This window comes from Nerophis ophidion, linkage group LG07 (assembly GCF_033978795.1).
Source record: "Nerophis ophidion isolate RoL-2023_Sa linkage group LG07, RoL_Noph_v1.0, whole genome shotgun sequence".
Taxonomy (NCBI): domain Eukaryota; kingdom Metazoa; phylum Chordata; class Actinopteri; order Syngnathiformes; family Syngnathidae; genus Nerophis; species Nerophis ophidion.
In genome coordinates, this window is record NC_084617.1 from 69,135,188 (window position 1) to 69,155,678 (window position 20,491).

At 41.5% G+C, this 20,491-nt stretch overlaps 1 protein-coding gene across 2 annotated transcripts in view; it reads left to right on the top strand.

Moving 5' to 3' along the window:
• The first annotated feature begins 4,043 nt into the window (after positions 1–4,043).
• The window catches only part of vamp5 (vesicle-associated membrane protein 5), a 20,642-nt gene continuing 4,194 nt past the window's right edge, over positions 4,044–20,491 (top strand). The window contains exon 1 of one of the 2 annotated variants that reach the window (XM_061906989.1): positions 4,044–4,274. In XM_061906989.1, the coding sequence (XP_061762973.1) occupies positions 4,272–4,274 (3 nt within the window). In that variant the 5' untranslated portion in view covers positions 4,044–4,271. The remainder of the gene's footprint in view (positions 4,275–20,491) is intronic. The other variant, XM_061906990.1, reaches the window with a different exon arrangement.

Sequence of the window (20,491 nt, forward strand, 5' to 3'; positions counted from 1 at the left end):
CGAGGTTTAGCGATTCTTGAGTTAAACTATTTTCGCGGAGCTGGTCCTGCCTTCAACCTAGCTCACGTCTTACCTGAGGCTTATATTTAAAAAATAATTCCGATAACTTGGCTTTAAAAATGTCCTGCGGTGGTGTTTGTCGTTTAAGAGTGTTGCCAGGTGGGAAATGACACATAATGGTACCAGAGGCTTAACTTATCGTATTTTGTGGGAAAAGATCGTACTGAGATTTTTAAGAACCATTTGCTGCAATAAATTATTAGTATAGACTTATATAATAGCATTTTTATAAAGTGTACTTTCAAATAAGCTACATAACAACATTGTTGGAAATAGCTGCTCCTGACGGAACAACAGTCTCACCTGGCAGGAAGTACAATGTCTCTTTACTACAAGGGTGTCCAAAGTATGGCCCGGGGACCATTTGTGGCCCGCAGCTAATCGTTTACCTGCCCGCCACACATTCTGCAAAAATTGCTAAATTGATAGTTTTGAAAAATAAAAATAAATAAATATTAAAATAAGTGGAATGAGGTGAAATCTAATGAGAAAAAGTGGCAATGTTGACACAAAGCTGCCATGCAGGCAGTCTTTATTTTCTTTTTTTTCCATTGCTAAAAAAAAAGGACAAAAAAAATTAAGTATTTTAATAAAACTAAGATATTTTTTTTACAGTATAAACATATATAACTTTATTGATTCCTTCAGGAGAGTTCCTTTTAATTTTCCAGAAGGAATCAATAAAGTACTATCTATCTATCTATCTATCTATCTATCTATCTATCTATATGTTGGTGTGAAAAGCATGGAATTCTCTAAACAAAGACTTATAAAACTGTAAGAATATATTTGTATTTAAAAAGAGGTATAAAAAGAGTAAACTGGAATTATATCAAACTGATTTTTGATTTAGATTGGACGTGTCATTGTGAAAAGGCTTAAAGGAAAATGAAAAAGTATGTTGGAGTTCGGGTGTTGGTGGAGGGAACAGTTATAAAGTCATCTAAAATAATTGGTCTTAAAAAGGGGGCTGATACCGTATTTCCTTGAATTGCCGCCGGGTTCATAGTATGCGCCTGCCTTCAATTACTGCCGGGTCAAACTCGCTTCCCAAAGTAATTAGCGCATGCTTAGTATTACATCACGAGTGACACTTCTCCTGTCATCATTTTCAAAATAAAGGAAGCTTATTTCAATACCGGTAATTTGAAATCGCATAAAGGGAAGAAAATTAAGAGCTATGCAGTAGGATTTAAGGTCCAAGCTTACATCACACTCAAATTTTTACTGCATACCTTTGGTAAGTGCCGGAGTGAGAAGAGGTTTTAAATTAATTAGCGCATGCTTACTTTCACCACATACCTTTAGTAAGCGCAGGTGTGAGAAGAGGTTTTATATTAATTAGGGCCCTGCGGCAATTCAAGGAAATACGGTAGACATAAATGCTTTTTATGAAAATGTAATTTTGTTTATAAATTATATGCAATCTGTTGTTTCCCTATTTTGTTGTTGTACATGGTACCTGGTTTTAAAAACCCTTTAAACAAGTCTAATTTCATTAACAACCTGGTCTGGTGAAGATAAGGTCCATTTTTTAATTTTATAAATAAAGTAAAATAAAATAAATACATAAAAAAAACATTTTCTTGGATAAAAAAAGAAAGTAAAATACTATAAAAACAATTACATAAAAAATAGTAATTAAAGGCCTACTGAAACCCACTACTAGCGACCACGCAGTCTGATAGTTTATATATCAATGATGAAATATTAACATTGCAACACATGCCAATACGGCCTTTTTAGTTTACTAAATTGCATGTTCTCCCCGTGAATGCGTGGGTTCCCTCCGGGTACTCCGGCTTCCTCCCACTTCCAAAGACATGCACCTGGGGATAGGTTGATTGGCAACACTAAGTTGGCCCTAGTGTGTGAATGTGAGTGTGAATGTTGTCTGTCTATCTGTGTTGGCCCTGCGATGAGGTGGCGACTTGTCCCGGGTGTACCCTGCCTTCCGCCCGATTGTAGCTGAGATTGGCGCCAGCGCCCCCCGCTACCCCGAAAGGGAATAAGCGGTAGAAAATGGATGGATGGATGGATGGAAATTGCAATTTTAAATTTCCCACGAAGTATAAATGATAAATGGGTTGTACTTGTATAGCGCTTTTCTACCTTCAAGGTACTCAAAGCGCTTTGACACTACTTCCACATTTACCCATTCACACACTGATGGAGGGAGCTGCCATGGCAGCTCCCTCCATCATCGTAAAATGATGACTCGTATGATGACGAGTGCGTTTGACGTCACCGGTGGTAGCGGACATTTTTTTCCAGCCCGATCCAAGCTATAAGTAGTCTGCTTTAATGGCATAATTACACAGTATTCTGGACATCTGTGTTGCTGAATCTTTTGCAATTTGTTCAATTAATAATGGAGACGTCAAAGAAGAAAGATGTAGGTGGGAAGCGGTGTATTGCAGCTGCCTATAGCAACACAAACACAGCCGGTGTTTCCTTGGTTAAAATTCCCGAAGGTGAAGCTTTACTATGGAACAGAGCGGTCAAGCGAACTTGGAATACCACATGTCAACCGGCAGGTTTCGGTGAGAAAATTGTGGTAATAAGTCGTCTCTTACCGGTGACATGAGCGGACCTTGCATTCTACTGCAGCTGCGGACTATTACCTCCTCCCACTGCAGACACTGGCGGTCACCACACCCATGGCCACACCCCTCCGACTTTCAGGTACCATATAATCTCACTAAAACACTAGTAACACAATAAGCAGATAAGGGATTTTCCAGAATTATCCTAATAAATGTGTCTAAATGTGTCTTGTTTTTTTCCCTTGGCCTCAGTCTGCACCAGGCTAAGACCGATTTTTTTATTTTATTTTAATCTTCTATTATTTTTTTTTCTCCCATTTCCCCCCCCTCTCTCCTTGTTTACCTGTATCTCACCTTTTTTGTAAGGGGCGCTGGAAGCCGGCAGACCCGTCAGCGATCCTGTTCTGTCTCCCTGTAATGTTTGTCTGATCTTGAATGGGATTGTGCTGAAAATTTTAATTTTCCTGAAGGAACTCTCCTGACGGAATAAATAAAGTACCATCTAATCTAATCTAATAACATCTGAATCGCTCTCACTGACCTCGCCCCCCCCCCCCTCTAGTCCTTCACTCTAACTTTCCTCATCCACAAATTTTTCATCCTCGCTCAAATTAATGGGGAAATTGTCGCTTTCTCGGTCCGAATCGCTCTAGCTGCTGGTGGCTATGATTATAAACAATGTGAGGAGCTCTACAACCCGTGACGTCACGCGCACATCGTCTGCTACTTCCGGTACAGGCGAGGCTTTTTTATTAGCGACCAAAAGTTGCAAACTTTATCGTCGATGTTCTCTACTAAATCCTTTCAGCAAAAATATGGCAATATCGCGAAATGATCAAGTACGACACATAGAATGGACCTGATGTCCCCGTTTAAATAAGAAAATCTCATTTCAGTAGGCCTTTAATGATAATGTTAGTGGACCGGCGGCAAAAACATTCATGTGTGCCTTGCAGACTGTGTTAACTATGTTGTGGGAACCAGAATTTTTGGTAGCAGAAAGAAACAACCCTTTTTTGTGTGAGTGGGTGTGAATGAGTGTGAATGGAGGAAGGAGGGGTTTTGATGCACTAATTGAAAGGGTATCCTGTGTATTTTTATGTTGATTTAATAAAAAATAAAAAAATAAATAATTTGTGTTAAAAAGGGGGCAGATAAATATGAGAATATTATTCTTCCATCTGCTCCTTTCTGATCATGGAAATGTATAAGAAACAAAAAACAATGAAAGTGTCAATTGTACGTGGCTTGTATTTTCATGAAAGGAATAAAATAAATGATGATGATGATATATCAAAGTCAACAATGTAACGACACAAACAAATAAAAAAGATAACCGAACTATATCGATCACATCACGAGAGTATCACTACGAGTCGACGTGCCAACGCTATCGATATTTGTCTCGGTCCGCCCGCCTCGAGGTCCATTCCATTCGACAATTCTCATTTCCGGAGGTTACCTGAACGCACCTCGTGAACTTAAAAGTGTTGAGTTTCGCGAGTGACAGCGCGGATAAAGTGAAAGAAACACGACGAGAGGGGACGTTCGACAAGGTTACTAAACTATTTCCTGTTGCCGGGGCAGTTTTATTTTTTAAGAGCTGTATGTAAATGTAGCGTGTCGCGGTACTGCGGACACACCAACAACAGGAACGCCACAGCAATGGTGAGTAGAAGTTTAAACATTGGAATGGCAGGAGTGGGAATATAATCCACCACGCGTGTTTAAAAAGACTTAAGTGTGGAATTAATCCACGACGCGTATTTAAAAGACTACATCGTCATTGTCCCAACATGTTTTTTTGATGTGTTCCTATCTGGCTGAGTATGATGTCCAAATTGTGGCTTCTATCGTTTGTTTAAACCAGGGGTGCCCACACTTTTTCTGCAGGTGAGCTACTTTTCAATTGACCAACTCGAGGGGATCTACCTCATTTATATATATCATTTATATTTATTTATTTATGAAAGAGGGCTTCACGGTGGCAGAGGGGTTAGTGCGTCTGCCTCACAATACGAAGGTCCTGCAGTCCTGGGTTCAAATCCAGGCTCGGGATCTTTCTGTGTGGAGTTTGCATGTTCTCCCCGTGAATGCGTGGGTTCCCTCCGGGTACACCGGCTTCCTCCCACTTCCAAAGACATGCACCTGGGGATAGGTTGATTGGCAACACTAAATTGGCCCTAGTGTGTGAATGTGAGTGTGAATGTTGTCTGTCTCTGTGTTGGCCCTGCGATGAGGTGGCGACTTGTCCAGGGTGTACCCCGCCTTCCGCCCGATTGTAGCTGAGATAGGCGCCAGCGCCCCCCGCGACCCCGAAAGGGAATAAGCGGTAGAAAATGGATGGATGGATGGATTTATGAAAGAGACATTTTTGTAAACAAGTTAAATGTGTTTAATGATAATACAAGCATGTGTAACACATATAGATGTCTTTCTTTCACGAAGACAAGAATATAAGTTGGTGTATTACCTGATTCTGATGACTTGCATTGATTGCAATCAGACAATAATGATGATAACGCCCACATTTTCAAATGGAGGAGAAGAAAAGTTGTCCTTTCTGTACAATACCACATGAAAGTGGTTGGTTTTTGGCATCTAATTCATCCAGCTTCCACACACTTTACAAGAAAAACATTGGCGGCAAATTCCGTAGCTTGCTTGATTGACATTCACGGCACCCGAGGGTCTTGTGAGATGACGCTGGCTGCTGCCAGTTCATTATTGTGAAAAAATGACAGAGAGAAAGGCGAGAAACACTTTTTATTTCAACAGACTCTCGCGCCGTCCCTTCCGTCAAAACTCTAAAGGCCGACTGCACATTTCCTATCTTCACAATAAAAGCCCTGCTTCATGCTGCCTGCGCTAACTAAATACAGAGTCTCGGAAAGCACTTGTGCACGCCAGCTTTCCGAGGGATCGCTTGTGCACGCCAGCTTTCCGAGGGATCGCTTGTGCACGCCAGTTTTCCGAGACTCTGTATTTAGTTAGCGCAGGCAGCATGAAGCAGGGCTTTTATTGTGAAGATAGGAAATGTGCAGTCGGCCTTTTAGAGTTTTGACGGAAGGTACGGCGCGAGAGTCTGTTGAAATAAAAAGTGTTTCTCGCCTTCCTCTCGGTCATATTTTCATAATAATGATCTTGCAGCAGCCAGCGTCATCTCACAAGACCCTCCGGTACCGTGAATGTCATTTAAGTGACGTCTTGGTGAAGATTGATGATCACTCATTTTTAGGTCTATTTTTTTTTAAAAAGCCTGGCTGGAGATCGACTGACACACCCCCCGCGGTCGACTGGTAGCTCGCGATCGACGTAATGGACACCCCTGGTTTAAACGTTTTTTTTTTAATCATTATTCACAGGTTAAAAGGGGAAAGTAGGGTCACCGATGAATAATTTAAAGTTAGTATTATTTGCAGATGTCATAACATCATTTTGTTCAGGATAAAACACTCGACTAATGATAATAACAAAAGAAATGAACAAAGTAAAAAGATGGTTTGACAAAAACAGACGATCTTTGAATCTCAGTATAACTAAAATAATGCTACTTGTAACAGTAGAAGTGAATTATATTTATATAGCGCTTTTCTCTAGTGACTCAAAGCGCTTTTATATAGTGAAACCCAATATCTAAAGGCCTACTGAAATGATCCATCCATCCATCCATTTCCTACTGCTTATTCCCTTTTGCGGTCGCGGGGGGCGCTGGCGCCTATCTCAGCTACAATCGGGCGGAAGGCGGGGTACACCCTGGACAAGTCGCCACCTCATCGCAGGGCCAACACAGATAGACAGACAACATTCACACTCACATTCACACACTAGGGCCAATTTAGTGTTCCCAATCAACCTATCCCCAGGTGCATGTCTTTGGAGGTGGGAGGGAGCTGGAGTACCCGGAGGGAACCCACGCATTCACGGGGAGAACATGCAAATTCCACACAGAAAGATCCCGAGCCTGGATTTGAACCCAGGACTGCAGGACCTTCGTATTGTGAGGCAGACGCACTAACCCCTCTGCCACCGTGAAGCCCCTACTGAAATGAGATTTTCTTATTTAAACGGGGATAGCAGGTCCATTTTATGTGTCATACTTGATCATTTCGCGATATTGCCATATTTTTGCTGAAAGGATTTAGTAGAGAACATTGACGATAAAGTTCGCAACTTTTGGTCGTTAATAAAAAAGCCTTGCCTTTGCCGGAAGTAGCGGACGATGTGCGCGTGACATCACGGGTTGTACAGCTCCTCACATCCTCGCATTGTTTACAATCATAGCAACCAGCAGCGAGAGCGATTCGGACCGAGAAAGCGACGATTTCCCCATTAATTTGAGCGAGGATGAAAGATTTGTGGATGAGGAAAGTGTGAGTGAAGGACTACGAAAAAAAAAAGGCGAGGGCAGTGGGAGCGATTCAGATGTTATTAGACACATTTACTAGGATAATTCTGGAAAATCCCTTATCTGCTAATTGTGTTACTAGTTTTTTAGTGAGATTATATAGTACCTGAAAGTCGGAGGGGTGTAGCCACAGGTGTGGTGACCGCCAGTGTCACCGGTGGGAGGAGGTAAGACAGTCCGCACCTGCAGGAGGACGCAAGCTCCGCTCATGTCTACGGTAAGAGCCAATTTATTACCACAAGTTTCTCACCGAAACCTGCCGGTTGACATGTGGTAGGGACCGCTCTGTTCCATAGTAAAGATTCACCTTGGGGAATGTAAACAAGGAAACACCGGCCGTGTTTGTGTTGCTAAAGGCTGCTGCAATACACCGCTTCCCTCCTACGTCTTTCTTCTTTGACTTCTCCATTATTAATTGAACAAATTGCAAAAGATTCAGCAACACAGATGTCCAGAATACAGTGTTATTATGCGATTAAAACAGACTACTTTTGGCTTGGATCGGGCTGGAAGAACATGTCCGCTACCACTAGTGACGTCACGCGCACGCGTCATCATTCCGCGACGTTTTCAACAGGATACTTCGCGGGAAATTTGCAATTTAGTAAACTAAAACGGCCGTATTGGCATGTGTTGCAATGTTAATATTTCATCATTGATATATATATATATCAGACTGCGTGGTCGGTAGTAGTGGGTTTCATTAGGCCTTTAAGTTACATTTAAATTTTTTGGACGATATTCTGATATTGTCCAAATCTTAATTACAGATTCCGACATCAACCGATACCGATATATACGGTCGTGGTATTAACACATTATTATGCTTAATTTTGTTGTGATGCCCCGCTGGATGCATTAAAAAAAATGTAACAAGGTTTTACAAAATAAATCAACTCAAGTTATGGAAAAAAATGCCAACATGGCACTGTCATATTTATTATCGAAGTCACAAAGTGCTTTTTTTTTTTAACATGCCTCAAAACAGCAGCTTGGAATTTGGGACCTGCTCTCCGTGAGAGAGCATGAGGAGGTTGAGGTGGGGGTAGGAGTTAGCGGAAGAGTTAGTGTTGCAAGGGGTTCCGGGTATTTGTTCTGTTGTGTTTATAGGTAAGTAGGTAGGTAGGTCAGGAGAGTCTCGAAGCCAGGTAAACAATCCAAGTTAAAAAGATTTGTATGCAAGTGAAAATAAAATGTGCTTTTCACTCTAAAATTGTCAATGACTGGTCCTCAAAAACCGCGGGGTAGACAATCCGATGTAATCCACAGTTTTTCCCGCATCCTCCCATTATTTGTGGGTGCTTTGGGGTACTTTGAAGACTGCCAGCAACTTCCAATTTGTCGACAAACCAGAGCAACGCTTATTCCAATCAGCAGATGTCCTGTTGTCATAATTCCGAATAGGTGGATATCTTCACGTCCTCAACAGTAAAGGGTCGCCCTCCTTCTTCTCCCAAGAGTCCGTCGTGTGTCCAGCAACAACTGCTTCGTCACGACAGCAGGTTCCCCCAAACTGAAGATCTTGTCAATTTTGTTTAGGCCAGTTAAATAGTTCCAATGTTTAGATTTGGAGAGCAGTGCAAAAAGAGGCAACAAGAAAGTTAAAGACAAGACAAAACAAAGAAGCAAGCAGGAGAGGAAAGGGGAGCGTCCACCTTAGATGAGTGCCAGAGAGAAATGTTGTTTATGTTGTGTTACGGTGCAGATGTTCTCCCAAAATGTGTTTGTCATTCATCTTTGGTGTGGGTTCACAGTGTGGCGCATATTTGTAACAGTGTTAAAGTTGTTTATACGGCCACCCTCAGTGTGACCCGTATGGCTGTTGACCAAGTATGCATGGTATTCACTTGTGTGTGTGAAAAGTAATAGCAATTATGTGACTGGGCCGGCATGCAAAGGCAGTGCCTTTAAGGTTTATTGGCGCTCTGTACTTCTCCCTACGTCCGTGTACACAGCGCCGTTTTAAAAAGTCATACATTTTACTTTTTTGAACCGATACCGATAATTTCCGATATTAAATTTTTTAGCATTTATCGGCCGATAATATCGGCAGTCCGATGTTATCGGACATCCCTAATTGAAACCAGTGTGAGTGGCACTCGGAGCAGGTAAAATATCTTGCCCAAGGACACGACGGCAGTAGCCTAAGAAGCGGGGATCGAACCGTGAACCCTTAAGTTGCCGGCACGGCCACTCTACCGACCGAGCTCAGAAGGGAAAGTCAAAATACAAATAGACGAGTAGACATTTAAAGAGTTAAATAAAACACATTTTTGGGTGTAATAATAAATGAAAAAAATAACTGGAAATCTCATGTAAAAAATATACAACTTCAGTGTTTCCCACAGGTCAGGCATTTATTTGTGGTGGTGTGGTCGGGCGGCGGGTGGGGGGTGGCGGCGGCAATGACCGAGAAGAACGCGGAGTTGGAATATAATTACAACACTTTATGTACATATTTATAAACATATTTATATAATATTTACATATTTATATAGTATGTAACTACAAGCTCCATTCACAGACAGAGTCCCATTGCTTTTATAGGAGCGTTCGAGCGAGTCAAAAGCTGAAAAAAACCCCAAATAAAGTAAATAAATAAATAAATAAATGGGTTGTACTTGTATAGCGCTTTTCTACCTTCAAGGTACTCAAAGCGCTTTGACACTACTTCCACATTTACCCATTCACACACACATTCACACACTGATGGAGGGAGCTGCCATGCAAGGCGTAAACCAGCACCCATCAGGAGCAAGGGTGAAGTGTCTTGCTCAAGACACACCGGACGTGACGAGGTTGGTTCTAGGTGGGATTTGAACCAGTGACCCTCGGGTTGCGCACGGCCACTCTCCCACTGCGCCACGCCGTAAAATAAAATTGAAATTAATTGAAATTAATTTTTATTCATTTTTTTATTTGTGGCGGCCGTAATTCTTTCGTGGCGAGCCGCCCCAAATAAATGAATGTGTGGGAAACCCTGAACTTAAAGTAGCAAGAAACACGTCAATAATGAATAAAGCTAAATATTTTCTAGACCAAAAATGACTTCATGTTCTCTACTGCTCACTAGTGTTACATGTCCGAGTTATTGTGTAGAAATATGGGGAAACAACTACAAAAGTACACTTAATTCATTAACTGCGTTACAAAAAAGATCAGTTAGAATAATACATAACGTTGGATATAGAGAAAATACAAACCCTTTTATTTAATAAATCACAATTTATTGAAATTCAGCGATTAGTTGCATTTGCAAACATCTAAAATGATGTACGAAGCCAACTATAACCTAATAGCCAAGAATGTACAACAATTATTCTCATCAAAAGAGGAGAAATATAACCTTTTGAGGAAAATCTCATTTAAAACATCTGTATGCGCGTACAGCACTTAAAACTTTCAGTATATCAGTATGCGGAATTAAATGATGGAACGAATTAAGCAAAGAAATCCAACAAAGCACAGATATGATTCAGTTCAAACTACAAGTGTTCACAAAGTACACACAACAATAATTATGATGAACATCTTGAACCCTTTCCCCCCCCCCTTTTTTATTGAGACAAATATTGTTTATGTATTTAATATTTGTATGTTTACTATGGTAAGTTATTTATTTATTATATATCTGCTTTCACGACTATTTACATTGTAAATTGTCACATCAAAACTATGACTGAACACATGTGGAGTTATGTACTTTACAAAAAAAAGGTGAAATAACTGAAAACACGTTTAATATTCTAGTTTCTTCAAAATACCCACCCTTTGCTCTGATTACTGCTTTGCACACTCTTGGCATTCTCTCCATGAGCTTCAAGCACACTTCTCTAGGGAGGCGTTCGGGTGGCATCCTGGCCAGATGCCCGAACCACCTCATCTGGCTCATCTATAAGGAGCAGCGGCTTTACTTTGAACTCCCCCCGGGTGGCAGAGCTTCTCACCCTATCTCTAAGGGAGAGTTCCGCCACCCGGCGGAGGAAACTCATTTCGGCCGCTTGTACCGTGATCTTGTCCTTTCGGTCATAACCCAAAGCTCATGACCATAGGTGAGGATTTGAACGTAGATCGACCGGTAAATTGAGAGCTTTGCCTTCCTGCCCCAAGTGGAGGAGTTCAAGTACCTAGGAGTTTTGTTCACGAGTGGGGGAAGAGTGGATCATGAGATCGACAGGCGGATCGGTGCGGCGTCTCCAGTAATGCGGACGTTGTACCGATCCGTTGTGGTGAAGAAGGAGCTGAGCCGGAAGGCAAAGCTCTCAATTTACCGGTCGATCTACGTTCCCATCCTCATCTATGGTCATGAGCTTTGGGTCATGACCGAGAGGACAAGATCACGGGTACAAGCGGCTGAAATGAGTTTCCTCCGCTGGGTGGCGGCGGCTCTCCCTTAGAGACAGGGTGAGAAGCTCTGCCATCCGGAAGGAGATCAAACTAAAGCCGCCGCTCCTCCACATGGAGATGAGCCAGATGAGGTGGTTCGGCCATCTAGTCAGGATGCCACCCGAACGCGTCCCGAGGTATGTGTTTCGGGCACGCCTGGAAACACCTCGGTATCCCCTAGGAGGAGCTGGATGAAGTGGCTGGGGAGAGGGAAGTCTGGCTTCCCTGCTTAGGCTGCTGCCCCCGCGACCCGACATTTGATAAGCGGCAGAAGATGGCTGGATGGGTGGATAGATGTTAAAGCACAGTACAATCCATCAAGCAGTGCAGCTTCATAACTTACCCAAGTCGTATTAAAACATTTTTTAAAGATTTTTGAGCGCCATGTGTAATATTCTATATTTTCAATAGAACATGTAAAATGTTGGTGTTGTTTACTTGAGTCATATTGCAGTCTACACAAATCTCTTATGTGCGACTGCCATCTACTGGTCACATTTATCTTTACACCGAGTACCAAATAAAATTGCTTCAAGGTCGGTAAGCAAAAATTCAGAATTATGCCATATTTTAGGCGCATCAGGTTATAAGGCGCACTGTCGAGTTATGAGAAATTGAAAAGATTTTAAGTGCGCCTTTTATAGTTTGAAAAATACGGTAATTTTATAGTACTAAATATTAACCTACTCAGTGGCCTAGTGGTTAGAGTGTCCGCCCTGAGATCGGCAGGTTGTGAGTTCAAACCCCGGCCAAGTCATACCAAAGACTACACAAATGGGACCCATTACTTCCCTGCTTGGCACTCAGCATCAAGAGTTAAAATTGGGGGTTAAATCACCAAAATGATTCCCGGGCGCGGCCACAGCTGCTGCTCACTGCTCCCCTCATCTCCAAGGGGGTGATCAAGGGTGATGGGTCAAATGCAGAGAATAATTTCGCCGCTGCGTGTGAAAGTCATTGGTACTTTAATTTTAACTTTAGTTTGGATATTAGGAGATCAGGCCCTATGTTTACTGTATAATAATTGCAAGTAAGAAGTGTAAGAAAACAACATATGACAGCTGGACAGCACAGTTATAATAATAAGCTCATTGTTAAATGTTAAATAAAAAACATGTTTTTACCATTCAATACTACATAAAACACACAAAAGTACGGAAAGTGCATAAAGAAGATAAAAGTGTTGTTTTACAATATTATTATGATGACTTCTCCAGTGTGGCGATGCACGAGTGGTACATACAAGTAGGGTAACATTCCTCATTATTTTGTTGTGCATGAAGTAACACGATGTGGGTGTGGTGTCTCTGCACACACACACACGCACACACACACACACACACACACACACACACATTCTGGTTATCATTTGGAATGGGGACCAAGTTTTTGATCATCACTTGTGGGGACCACCCTTTGTACAGGTTGTGAATGCATAAAAAAAAAGAGGTAAAATGGCAATTGCCCAGTTAGCTCATACACGTCTTTAAATCTCTGGATTGATTAAGTAATGTGCTGATCACTCTTTCTGGGGACCCTGGGGAAAATAATTTAATATTGTTCATGGGGACCAAAGTTAAATCATTTTGCATAATTCACACAAATGTGTACATGCCTACTGAGAACCATTAAAGAAAAAAAAAAAAAAATCCCAGCGAGTGCCGTACCAGCTACAGCCTGATGAGGGGACTGCTGTGCAAATGTCTCATGTTTAAACTAACCACTAAACATGTTTTATGGGCCAAAGCTTAAAAATCACTTGGTCAGCTCCATTCTGAAGAGGTTTATCATTTAAAGGCCTACTGAAATGAGATTTTCGTATTCAAACGGGGATAGCAGGACCATTCTTTGTGTCATACTTGATCATTTCGCGATATTGCCATATTTTCGCTGAAAGGATTTAGTAGGGAACATCGACGATAAAGTTCGCAACTTTTGGTTACTAATATAAAAGCCTTGCCTGTACAGGAAGTATCAGACGATGTGCGCGTGATGTCACTGGTTGTAGAGCTCCTCACATCCTCACATTGTTTACAATAATGGCCACCAGTAGCTAAAGCGATTCAGACTGAGAAAGCGAAAATTTCCCCATCCATTTGAGCGAGGATGAAAGATTTGTGGATGAGGATAGCGAGAGTGAAGGACTAGAAGAAAAAAAAAGACGAGGGCAATGGGAGGGATTCCAATGTTATTAGACTCATTTACTAGGATAGGTTGATTGGCAACACTAAATTGGCCCTAGTGTGTGAATGTGAGTGTGAATGTTGTCCGTCTATCTGTGTTGGCCCTGCGATGAGGTGGCGACTTGTCCAGGGTGTACCCCGCCTTCCGCCCGGTTGTAGCGGAGATAGGCGCCAGCGCCCCCCGCCAGCCCAAAAGGGAATAAGCGGTAGAAAATGGATGGATGGAATTCTGGAAAATCTCTTATCTGCTTATTGTGTTACTAGTGTGTAAGTGAGATTTTATAGTCATACCTGAAAGTCGGAGGGGTGTGGTGACCGCCAGTGTCTCTGAGGGAAGCCATTTAGGAGCCAAGAAAGTCGCAGTACCCTCTTAGACAGCTGTAGGAGGAATGACAAGAGCTCCGCTGATGTTTACGGTAAGAGCAGACTTTTTACCACAATTTTCTCACCGAAACCTGCCGGTTGACATGTGGTAGAGAACCATGTTCGCTTGACCGCTCTGTTTTATATTAAAGCTTCACAACAAACAAAAACACCGGCTGTGTTTGTGTTGCTACCGCCGGCTGCAATACACCAACATCTTTCTTCTTTGTAGTCTCCATTATTAATTCAACAAATTGCAAAAGATTCAGCAACACAGATGTCCAGAATACTGTGTAAATATTAGAGATGCACCGAAATGAAAATTTGTGGCCGAAGCCGAAGCCGAATAAAACTTAAAACGCTTGGCCGAAGGTCGAATACCGAATACCGAATAATGAATGCAGTTTTTCAAAAAAAAAATTATATTGCATAAATAGCCTAGAATAAATATTTAGACATGTTTTTCAAATAAAGTAATTTTTTTATTGAATATTGACATTTTTTTAATATTCCAGTAGCCTTTGCTTTTCAAAAAAAGCACAAAGTTTTTCATTTATATTAGGCCTTCAAACAAAACATGCATTCCAAAAAAAAATAAAGTGCATTAAAGTGGATAAACCCACAACAAATGAATTATTGTCCTTTTGGCAAAAGTCTCCTTAGCCACAGTAGATATGCTAATAATGTAAACAGAAGGCTCAAGTAAATATCAATTAAGTGTGTGCTTGTAACCTCATACACTTATACAGGTAGCCTACACAACAGGCTAATAATGTAAACAGAGGCCCCACTAAATCTCAATAAGTGTGTGCTTGTAACCTCATACACTTATACAGGTACACAACATATCCCAACGTCACCGCGTCACTGCACGTTGGTTGATTGCGTCACCGCGTCAAAAAATTGCGTCACACGCCACTATTCGGCCTTGTTTTTAACTCATTCCACCGAAGGCCGAATGTGGCTATTTTTGCCATATTCGGCCGAATATATTCGGTTACCGATTAATCGCTGCATCCCTAGTAAATATGCGATAAAAAACAGACTACTTTTAGCCGTGATCGGTGCTGGGAGAACATGTCCAATAACACCGGTGACATCACGCACACACGTCATACGCGTCATAGTTCCATAGCTCGCGGGAAATTTAAAATTGCAATTTATTAAACTAAAAAGGCCGTATTGGCATGTGTTGCAATGTTAATATTTCATCATTGATATATAAACTATCAGACTGCGTGGTCTGTAGTTGTGGGTTTCAGTAGGCCTTTAAAAAGGATTCCCTTTAGGGCAGTGGTCCCCAACCAGCCGTGGCCCGATTGGTACCGGGCCGCAGAATAATTTTTTTATTAATTTTTATTGGAAAAAAAAGAAAAAATTAATAAATAATAAATTATTTTTATTAAATCAACATAAAAAACACAATATACACTTACAATTAGTGCACCAACCACAAAAATCTCCCTTTTTCATGATAAAAACGTCCCTTTTTGATGACAAAGAGAAAAGAAAAAAAAAAAGGACTCCCTCAAGCTTTCCCCCTTACACAACCCCCCCACCCCCGGGCCGCAGGACAAATTATTAAGCCTTGACCGGTCCGCGGATACAAAAAGGTTGGGGACCACTGCTTTAGGGGACCTGTTTTTTTTTGTCCCCATACCGTCAGAGGTCCCCTAAAGGTGACTATGTAAACAGAGCGATGTCCCCATTAAGTCAGCATTGCCAGAACACACACACACACACACACACACACACAGTGTTGTGTCAGGTAGTGTTGGCAGGAGAGAGGGAGCCAGGAAAGGAAGGAAGCAAGGCGGGAAACTGCAAACGGGCAAGCCGTTCCTGTGTCGGCTTCCTGTGCCATTCAGCGACACTCAAAGTGTTGACAAAATGAAGTCACGTAAGCATCAAGTCACTATCTTCTGTCGCTTAGAAGCTGCAAGTTTCAACCACCCGAGTTTGTTTGCGGCAAGCAATGACGCTCAACTTTTGCTGCTTGACTTCTAACCGCTCTTGACAAGTTGCTTTCCTCTGCGTCACAACGCAAATGTCAGAAAGTTACGACCGCATGTGCATTCTCCTTTTCAAGTATTTGCACCTAATCTGAAACTTTCAGTCGATGTACAAACCCTGTTTCCATATGAGTTGGGAAATTGTGTTAGATGTAAATATAAACGGAATACAATGATTTGCAAATCATTTTCAACCCATATTCAGTTGATTATGCTACAAAGACAACATATTTGATGTTCAAACTGATAAACATTTTTTTTTTTTGCAAATAATCATTCACTTTAGAATTTGATGCCAGCAACACGTGACAAAGAAGTTGGGAAAGGTGGCAATAAATACTGATAAAGTTGAGGAATGCTCATCAAACACTTATTTGGAACATCCCACAGGTGTGCGGGCTAAACTGCCAAAATAGATGAGTGAAGGAAGTTGTGTCACTTTTAGGCTGTGTGTATTGTAGCGTCCCGGTAGAGTTAGTGCTGCAAAGGGTCCTGGGTATTAGTTCTGTTGTGTTACGGTTCGGATGTTCTCCCGAAATGTGTTTTGTCCTTTTTGTTTTGTGTGGGTTCACAGTTTGGCGCATAATTGTAACAGTGTTAAAGTTGTTTATACGGCCACCCTCAGTGTGACCTGCATGACTGTTTACCAAGTATGGATGGTATTCACTTGTGTGTGTGAAAAGCAATTGATATTATGTGACTGGGCCGGCATGCAAAGGCAGGGCCTTTAAGGTTTATTGGCGCTCTGTACTTCTCCCTACGTCCGTGTACAGAGCGGCGTTTAAAAAGTCATAAATTTAACTTTTTTAAATCGATACAGATCATTTCTGATATTACATTTTTAAGCATTTATCGGCCGATAATATCGGCAGTCCCATGTTATTCGGCATCCCTAATTTAAACCAGTGTGGGTGGCACTCGGAGCATGTAGGGTAAAGTATCTTGCCTAAGGACACGACGGCAGTGGCTTAAGAAGCGGGAATCGAACCTTCAACCCTTAAGTTGCCGGCACGGCCACTCTACCGACCGAGCTATACCGCTCCTCAGAAGGGAAAGTCAAAATACAAATAGACGAGTAGACATTGAAAGGGTTTATCGGCGCTCTGTACTTCTCCCTACGTCCGTGTACCACTCCGTACAGCGCCATTTTAAAAAGTCATATATTTCACTTTTTGAAACAGATACCGATAATTTCCGATATTACATTTTAAATAAATATATACAGTCGGCAGCCCGATGTTATCGGACATCTCTTAAAAAAAACTCAACCATCTTGCGGTTAAGTTATTGCAATATTGAACACCTCAATGTCCATTCCATGTTAACACTTAACAGTTCAATACAAGACAGGTACTTTTGTTTCTAAAAACGGGACAATTCCCTTTTTCAAGGGACAGTTTGCAGCTCTACTCGATAGTACCTAATTTTTTTCCTCATTTCACACGCCAATATTTATGCCTTTTGTCTGCCTGCACTGTTTATCAGTGCCATTATGGTATCCACTCATCCCTTAGGAGAGGTTAAAATACATCAGAATATTTTTTTTGGCAGGCTTAATTTGAACGAAGACAGAAAATCAACAGAAACATTCAAGTTTTTAAATGTATTTGTTTTTGATGAAGTAAAAATGAATATTTGATCCCCAGGCAATACATGACTTAGTGCTTGCTGGAGAACTCTTGTTGGCAAGCAGAGCTTTTGTAGCTCTCAGGAGGAACTTTAGTCCACTCCTCTTGGCAGATGCTCTCCAAATATTGAGTCTGGTGCTTTGCAACTCAACTTTCAGCTCCCTCTACTGATTTTCTTCGGAACTGTTTGCTAACTACTGTTCCACACTTCAGGTGAAGACATCAGGACTGGAGATGATCATTTATTTACCAGAAATCAATCAATCAATCAATCAATGTTTACTTATATAGCCCTGAATCACTAGTGTCTCAAAGGGCTGCACAAACCACCACAACATCCTCGGTAGGCCCACATAAGGGCAAGGAAAACTCACACCCAGTGGGACATCGGTGACAATAATGACTATGAGAACCTTAGAGAGGAGGAAAGCAATGGATGTCGAGCGGGTCTAACATGATACTGTGAGTCGCGAGAGTCCAGTCCAAAGCGGATCCAACACAGCAGCGAGAGTCCCGTTCACAGCGGAGCCAGCAGGAAACCATCCCAAGCGGAGGCGGATCAGCAGCGCAGAGATGTCCCCAGCCGATACACAGGCAAGCAGTACATGGCCACCGGATCGGACCGGACCCCCTCCACAAGGGAAAGTGGGACATAGAAGAAAAAGAAAAGAAACGGCAGATCAACTGGTCTAAAAAGGGAGTCTATTTAAAGGCTAGAGTATACAAATGAGTTTTAAGGTGAGACTTAAATGCTTCTACTGAGGTGGCATCTCGAACTGTTACCGGGAGGGCATTCCAGAGTACTGGAGCCCGAACGGAAAACGCTCTATAGCCCGCAGACTTTTTTTGGGCTTTGGGAATCACTAACAAGCCGGAGTCCTTTGAACGCAGATTTCTTGCCGGGACATATGGTACAATACAATCGGCAAGATAGGATGGAGCTAGACCGTGTAGTATTTTATACGTAAGTAATGTATTTTCTTCATCTATCGATGATGTCGAGTTACAGGCAGAACAATGAAATGCTCTCCAAGTAGATGGCAGAAGGTACAGAATAAATGATTCACCTGTAGCCATTTCTACAACCGAACAAGTCATGGCACACTTGGTAGTTGTTGCAAGAGTTTGTAATGTTATGCACCTCCTCTCAGTCAACGTTAAAAAACTCTGATCCGGCATTTGTGCATCTAATTAGGGCCGAGCGAAATATCGATATACCCGATATATCGCGGGTTTGTCTCTGCAATATAAAAAATGACTATATTGTGATATTCGAGTATACGTTCTCACGCAGTTGCTTTTAGCTGCGTTTCTCACTCTTTCTTGTCTCCTTATCACAGAGACTTAAAACAAGCGCCCCTTCTTACGTACGTCACATACGTATACACCCTCGCCGAGCAGAGAGGTAGCGGCGTGGGTAACGTTAGCTGTGGTGCGAGTGGTAATACGAGAGAAAGAAGGTGCGAATCTGGTAACAAATGAAGGAAGAAATCATTCCCAAGAAAAACAGCTGGGGGTCCATCGTCTGGCGGTTGTTTGTTTGGTTTCAAGCGGGAATATGTCAAACCGACAACCGTAATTTGTCAAGTGTGGATCAAAAGCGTTGCTACAAAAAGTAGCATTACTGCTAATATGTAGCATCATTTGAAAAGTCACCCGCTAGAGAGTGCTTGAAACTCTGCATGTCAACATCTTCATTTGGTGCCAGACCCACAAAATGCTGAGGCAACCATTTCCACAACACTGTATAAAAAAATGAGATAGGCGCCAGCGCCCCCCGCAACCCCAAAAAGGGAATAAGCGGTAGAAAATGGATGGATGGATGTATAAAAAAATAGTCAACAACGGAAGGAGATAACGTCCGCAAGAACCTACCATATAGTGAAGGACATACACTATTTGATTTATTATGCAGCTCATTTTTATTTGACAGTTATTGAAATATCTTGTGTGACATCATGCACAAAAGTGCACTTTTATTTGTTTTAAACTATTGTAGTTGGCGTTCTGTACAAAAAGTGCATTTTAATTTAGTGTTGTTTTGATATGTCATCTTAGTGACATCATGCACAAAAGTGCACTCACAGATTGTTTTAAAATGTCTGACAATCTTGCACTTTCTGTTTTGAAATGACATGACTGTTTGTGCCACTGCTTAATAACTGTTTAATAAATACACTTTTGCTAAATTGACTTAGTTGGGATTTCTGTCTCTGCATGAAAGTTTAAAATGAGCATATATTAATGCAGTATGAACAAGAATCATACATCATACTGCTGTGATTATATGCATCAAGTGTTCATTCAAGGCTAAGGCAAAATATGGAGATATATATCGTGTATCGTGACATGGCCTAAAAATATCGAGATGTTAAAAAAAGGCCATATCGCCCAGCCCTAATCTATGGGACTGAGGCTGACTCAGCCATTCCACAATCTTAATGTGCTTCTCCGTCAGCCACTTCTTTTGTAGGGATTGATGACATGTTTTCGAATCCGATTCCATTTTTGATTCTGCTTAATGATTCGGTTCTTTCTGGATTTACATCTGGGGAAAAAAGAAAAACAAAAAGGTTGATTAGCATCATCTTTGCTTTGAGAGGAAACATTCAAACTAGAGATGTCCGATAATCGCTTTTTTTTGCTGCTATTCCGATATTGTCCAACTCTTAATTACCGATATCAACCGATACCAATATATACAGTCGTTGAATCAACACATTACTTATTATGCTTAATTTTGTTGTGATGCCCCGCTGGATGCATTAAACAATGTAACAAGGTTTCCCCAAATAAATCAACTCAAGTTATGGGGAAAAAAAATGCCAACATGGCACTGCCATATTTATTATTCAAGTCACAAAGTGCATTTTTTTTTTAACATGCCTCAAAACAGCAGTTTGGA